A 6,885-nucleotide genomic window follows, 5' to 3' on the forward strand; every position below is an offset into this window, starting at 1 on the left:
GGCAAAGCCAGGAGTTATGGTCACGCTTTTGTTTATTTGACAAAGATCCCTTGCTAGAATCAATTCGTGATTAGATTCTTAGATCATGACATAAGGTTCAAACCCACCGTACCTTCCACTCGTCTTTATCGATCCAGGTGGACAAAGCCAGGAGTTATGATCACGCTTTTGTTTATTTGACAAAGATCCCTTGCTTGAATCAATTTGTGATTAGATTCTTAGATCATGACATAAGGTTCAAACCCATCGTACCTTCCACTCCCTTTACCGATCCAGGTGGACAAAGCCAGGAGTTATGGTCACCCTTTTGCATATTTGACAAAGATCCCTTGCTTGAATCAATTCTTGGTTACATTCTTAGATCATGACATAAAGCCAAACCCACCGTACCTTCCACTCGCTTTATCGATCCAGGTGGACAAACCCAGGAACTATGATCACGCTTTTGCTTACAGTATGTGACAGAGATCCCTTGCCTGAACCAATTCGTGGTTAGATTCTTGGGATATCATGACATAAGACGAAGGCCACAGTGGTGATCTTAAATCAAGCCACGGGCCAAGTGCTCCATGTAGCTGGCTTCTAACATTGGTTCGATTTCCGATAGGGTTTTATCTTTTGAATATTATGCTGTGTGTCATTGTGACAAACGGAAATTAGCTCCACCCCAAGGACTCGAACCTCTGCCTTAAAGACTGCTTATTTTGAAGCAGAGATATAGCATGGTTCAAGGGCTATCGTCTCTGCTTCATAATAAGCAGTCGCTAAGACAGAGGTTCGAGTCCTTGCGGTGGAGCCAATTTCCTGAATATTATGTCCTTACTCCCGTATATATAGTTATATCTATGTGTTTATGGTTAACTGACTTTGATGTATATATTCATGTTTGTGTTTGTATAAAGATGCATACTTATACAAAGACAAACTCACACGTACACACACACACCTACAAACACAAGGAAATAGTCATAGCATTTGCGTTAACTATCATGTAGCATTCTCTATACGGCAAAGGGACACATATGAATTACCTGAAGAATAGATTGTAATAACAATGCTCAAGTGAACCTTTCAAATCAAATGTTTCCTTCTGACTAAACTTTTCTTTATAGTTCACTCTTTTTATTCCGCATTGAAATGAGTTTGCTGGCTGTTTCGTGATGCCTACAGTGGTGTATATGTACAATAACGGTTAGAGTTTTGGCCACGTCATATAAAAGATTATTCGAGCCCATGTTATTTCTCCTAGACATGTTTGGTGATTTTCTTTTTTCAGTTACTGTCTTTCCCCGCCACCGGTGACCATCGAAGGCCTTCATCCAACTCTTCGGCCTCTTCTTCAGTACCCTGGTTACGGAGGAGCCACGACCATGAGAGACACACCCTCTGCCTTCCTCAGGTAAGTGTCCATGTAAAACTTTGGCTAATCTTTAGCTAAGAATAAATGTCTGGGAGGTAAGATTGGCCTGTAAGTATAGAAATCACACCGTTATATTTCTTATTCAGTAGTCCCATATGATCTTAACTCCTCTTGTATTTTCTCTAAGATGTTTATTATTATTCTGTAGTCCATTTCTACTGTAGCCAGATAATGGAGATAATTCATAAAAAAGTACTTGAAACTATTGTACTAAAAACTTTGTAATTCCAACATTTCGGGCCAACTTTAACACAGACTTTGAATTGTTTGTGAATCCCATCCTAGAAATGTAAGAAAAAAAAAATCCCGAAACACTGATTCCACTATGATGGTATTCATGAGCCTCAAACTCTCTACATCACGGTATGATGCACAGTAGTAGACAATTGAATTTGACACAGCTTTGCGTGGAAATGTTACTGCATAATATGTAACACAAGCGTATAACATACTGAGACGTACAAGCATATAAAGAAACACCATATGAGAACGGAACCTTCATTATTACGTTTCGCTTGTTAATGTTTGATCAAATACATGATGTACTTAATAAAACCATAACAAGCTCCGTCCCGTCCTCAGATGGTATTTATTGTGATAGACTTGTGAGCAACTGCCAATGATATACAATCTGACGACTCAACCGTTTGCTTTGAAGCAACACACGCAAAGCAACAACAGGCAAACACGTCATAGTTGCCACATGTCACCAACCACAACGACACTGCATTCAACTGTGTCAGTTATTTTTGTCTAATTAATTGATCGATGTCTTAGTTTATGGAGGTGAAGGTAATGCAGATAAGATTTATTTTCATTCAATTTGCCTGCAGTCGTCTGGCTAGTCCGATTCAGACCATAAATATCAAAGGGTAGGAACATAAGAACATGAGAATGGAGGAGACTGCAAGAGACCATAAGGCCTACACTAAGTGGTCCATGTCCTTTACCACCTATCATCCCTATACATAAAATTGTCTGATATTCTCTTAAAACAACCAATTATATTATCTATAGTATCTATGTACCAAAAAAAGAATTTGTTGTCGAAATGGTCGGAACGGCGGTTCCGCCGAAAATAGGACATCGCCGGGTATAGTTGGCCCAGTAACATGGTAACGTCTTCTAAGGATAAACGCAAGCACCTGGTTGGTTAAGAGAGTAGTGACGTCACGAAAACGGAGACGACTGATTAGCAAAGAGCGGTGACGTCATGGCAAGGGAGACGACTGATTGGCTGAGAGCGAGACGTTCGCAAACCCCCGGGGAAGCCTCTGGAAACACCCGGGGAGCCTTTTGGGAGCCCTTGAACAGTCACTAGGGAACCTCCGAGAACCCCTGTGGGGATTCCCTGTGGAACCCTCTAGGAATTCCTGTGGAGCCCATTAAGAACCCCCTGATACTTCAAGGAGAGCACTTCCGGAGCCAATGGGATGCACTCTGGAAACTCCTTTGGAACCCCTGTGGAACCCCTTGGAAGCCCTCAGGGGATCCCCTGGTACTAATAAAAGAATTCCTGTAATCGGACCGGAAACCGGAAATCCCTTAAGAGGACATGTCCCTTCCGGCCCGGTGTGTCTCTGCAAGGATGTCGAACATGGCCGGTACCACGCAAGACAAACGCAGACAACGCCATTTTTGGAGTTGGATAACAATATTCACTAAGTGATGTGAGGAAGAATAAGAGTTTAAAACAGGAGTTAGTTAATATTCACAGAAATGAATTGCCTGAGAAGTACATGTCTTCTTTGTCTCCTTTCGTCAAGAAGAAAGCTAATGATGCGTCAGAAATCAAGAAGAGTATTTTGTTGTTCTTTAAAAAAAAAATTAAGCATCTAGAGGAGGAGTTTAAGAGCAATCCAGCTCAACAGCTGAGTCTTGAGGATCTTACAGATTGCGATGGAGATATAGACCCTGAGGAATAGAAGCGATTTGTGTTTCACTACTGGGCTGGATATAGATCGTTTATATCCAAAAGTGGATGGTTTAGTGCTAACGAGGATTTCAGATCCTATTATTTCGACATGAAATGCAAGCAGCCCATAGGGCTGGGTGCGAGCAAAACGAGCTCGCCCGAATAGCCGAATCCCCGTATAGCGGGGTTGGGCGTAGCCCGTTGTCCGTATTTCTAAAAGAAAAATATATAATTGGCAACCAATTAAGCAACTAATTTTGAGATTTTTTACATATAAGTACGTGATTTATATTTAGTGTTACTAAAGGAAAAAAATGAAGGATGCTATGGTCAACTGTGTTTTATCTTTTTCATTTTTCTAAGTACAAAATCAAAACCTGAATTGATCGGCTGTTATATCTACAAAACCTGTTTTTCATTAATTTTTCATACTATCTAAGACTTTTTTAACATGTATCACTAAGTAACAATTATGAGATTTTCTGTATTCATATTTTGTGTTTGAAGCAGTGTGCATGTTTGCGTGCATGTTTCTGTGTATATGTGTGTGTGTGTGTGTGTGTGTGTGTGTGTGTGTGTGTGTGTGTGTGTGTGTGTGTGTGTGTGTGTGTGTGTGTGTGTGTGTGTGTGTGTGTGTGTGTGTGTGTGTGTGTGTGTGTGTGTGTGTGTGTGTGTGTGTGTGTGTGTGTGTGTGTGTGTGTGTGGTGTGTGTGCGCGCGCGCGCATTTGTGAGACAGTAAATCAATAAATCTAATATGTGATGGAAGGAAGAGTGGAGGGCAGACGACCAGTAGGGAGACCCAGGTACAGATGGATGGATGGATGGAGTAAAGAAGGACGTGGAGAGGGTGGCACCAAGAGAGGAAAGGAAGGAATTGGTAGAGGATAGAACCATCTGGAGAGGCATAGTGAAAGCGGTGAAGGGCCGTCCGGCCTGACAACCAACAGAGTAAGTAAGAGTAAGTAAAGCCCTTTCCTTGGGAGCCTTTTCTTATACGTGACTGTCATCTTTCCCTTTCGTCTGCCCCTATTACAGGTTTGGACCACACGCCCTTCGCACAAGCCCTGAGCTGGACGTGGCTCCTGGTGGTGTCGTCAGCAGAGTCCTCGCGTCCAATGTCTTCTCCTGAAGCGAGAACCGTCGAGGGTGGTCTTGTCTGAGGAGGTGCTTTCATTGTTCACTCAAATGGATGTTCCATCGGGGCCTCTTGCTTTGATAGTTCTTTTTGAGGTGACCGCCATTTTAACAAAGACTGTGGTGGTGGTAATGGTGGTGTAGATGGTGGTACCTGCGGCGATGAAGTATAAGTATCCCATGGTGATAGAAATATTATCCTTTTTTATGATTTCGTCTACTACTTCCCAGGGCTCGTACTCAGGCTCCCCTTGCTCCAGGTAGTGACGCTATCCACTGCAAAAACATACAATCTTTTTGTCAAACTAACCACAGCTTTGACATTGTTTAACTATTGTTAAGATTCCCGCTCTTGGTTGTTGATAACTTTGCTCTGGAACTTCTTTCAACCATGAAAGAAGTTTTGATGAAGTTGGTTTTAGCGATGATGGTGATGATGACGCGGGTAGTTGCAATCCTACTTGCGTTGTTCAGTATCTTTTTCGGTGAAGAAAGGGTTTTCATCTGCTTAATAAAATCACCTGGCGACAAAGTATTAAAGTCGTAAAATGCTACATTTTTTTTCTTTTCTTTCTTTATCTCACGGCACAGTGATTGAAGCGCAACAGTATTTAGGATAGATTTGATCCCTTCTTGAAATAAAATTTACGATAATAGTATAGTCATAAGTTAAATGAAAAATATTTTATTTCCAATAGCACATTTACCATCATTTTTTAAGAACTTAAAATCTTTTGTCGATTCTAATCTAAGCTCATGCGGCACACCTATGAATCTCATGAATGATTTGCGATACATCAGTCTCCGCGGCACACTGTTTGAAAAACATTGGGTTCATATACCGTTAACGAGATTTTTCTTACACAGGAGTATGGTGGATGGGTAGGTTAAACCACCACATTAAAAAAGAACTAGAGTTAAACCCCAATCTTGGAAAAGGACTACCCAGAGCGAGACGTGATGAGCTCCAGTCAGTGTGGGATGGGGTGGGGTTGGGTGGGACATTGTCTCAAATCCCAAAAATAAATCCAAATAAATGTCTACCCATGATAGAACATAGAATCTGATATATAAAACATAAAGAAAGAGAATTCCTAATGGTATGTTCCTTCATGTTAGCAGGGGTCTGAATAGCAAAAATGTGATAAAGGTTAAGAAAAGTGTTGTTCTTTGTACAAAAACATTATGTTGGAAATTACACTTTCATGTTACAACGGCTAAAATTTGGTGCCAAGTTCCAATGCTGGTGTTACGAGTAACTGTAAATACATATGAATTCTCCTAGACTCACATTCATGTATACATCACTAATGGAACATGTATATTTTCGTCTTGTGAGTAATAAAAATACAGATGTTTAAAAGTTTATATGTTTATTTTATATGATGACAAATGAAAGAGGTGGCTTTGGCAGTCATGTCTGCTCATTGAGTAAGTTAATGCCACTTGTCTGGAAAACGGTACAATGATTGTACTGCAAACTTTAAGATCAAGTTTTGTCCATTTCAGTCTTAACACTTTCTCCATCAACAACGCATATTTTCAGTAACATTTTTTCAATGATATTATCAGTACTACACACAGTTATTGATGAGGTGTCCCGCGCGACATTTGTATGGCTTCCGGTTAAGAGTCCGTGATATACAGGTTCATTTCACAAACAAAACTGAGAAACTAAGCCAAGAGTACTTCCAATAATGTTATTGAATAACGGTACCAGAAGGGATATGATCAGTATCGTGTGGATGATATGACCAGTATTGTGAGTGAGGCAACAGTTCTACGAGAAGCTGTCTGGAGGACTGCTTCGATGGCATTTTAGCCAACCCTGAAACTCAGACACCTGACGCTGAGCCGGTAAAGCTAGATTATGTTTTGTTTCACAGAGTAACTGAGTCACCGCAGTTTGCGCCTGTTACCTCATTGGTGGTTAGGCTTCGTCCCTGAGTTCGATACTGATCTGAACTTTAACAGGACATGAAGCGCTATAAGAAAATAAAATACCAATGCGTTCAGTCCTTGAATGAGTCAAATAAATTATAGACTTTTTTCCAACCAAAGAAAGAAGACTTTATTCCTCTGAGGGGAGTACTTGGAGTTTCTTCCTTAATCCGAAGTCTCATATTCATCCCAAGATGTTTATACACTTCTGCATGAAATTTGCAGTTACTGGTAAGTCCATCCAAAGAAACTCTATGTGACGACGGAGTCTTTATTAGTACGACTTTTTGCTTGTTAGAGAAACTGATTAAGCACATGTTCTTGATAAAGCTCAAACAAACGAAACGTCTTACTAACGAACGCTCCATCCTCACCCCATAACTTTACTTTACTCAAATCCCCATTGACCTTCTTTCCCATTCACTCCCAGTTAATCTTTTTTCCTTTTCTTGTTCACTTTCGACTTTTCCAAAC

The 6,885-nt window shown here is 40.7% G+C and overlaps 1 protein-coding gene across 1 annotated transcript in view; it reads left to right on the plus strand.

The window, feature by feature from the left end:
- Window positions 1-5,440, plus strand: part of LOC143034129 (uncharacterized) — a 5,595-nt gene extending 155 nt beyond the window's left edge. The window contains exons 2-3 of the mRNA XM_076200072.1: window positions 1,277-1,399; window positions 4,372-5,440. Coding sequence (XP_076056187.1) covers window positions 1,277-1,399; window positions 4,372-4,465 — 217 coding nt within the window. The 3' untranslated portion in view covers window positions 4,466-5,440. The remainder of the gene's footprint in view (window positions 1-1,276; window positions 1,400-4,371) is intronic.
- Window positions 5,441-6,885: the final 1,445 nt, after the last annotated feature.

Source organism: Oratosquilla oratoria, chromosome 17 (genome assembly GCF_046742065.1).
Source record: "Oratosquilla oratoria isolate Oo_2021 chromosome 17, ASM4674206v1, whole genome shotgun sequence".
NCBI lineage: Eukaryota > Metazoa > Arthropoda > Malacostraca > Stomatopoda > Squillidae > Oratosquilla > Oratosquilla oratoria.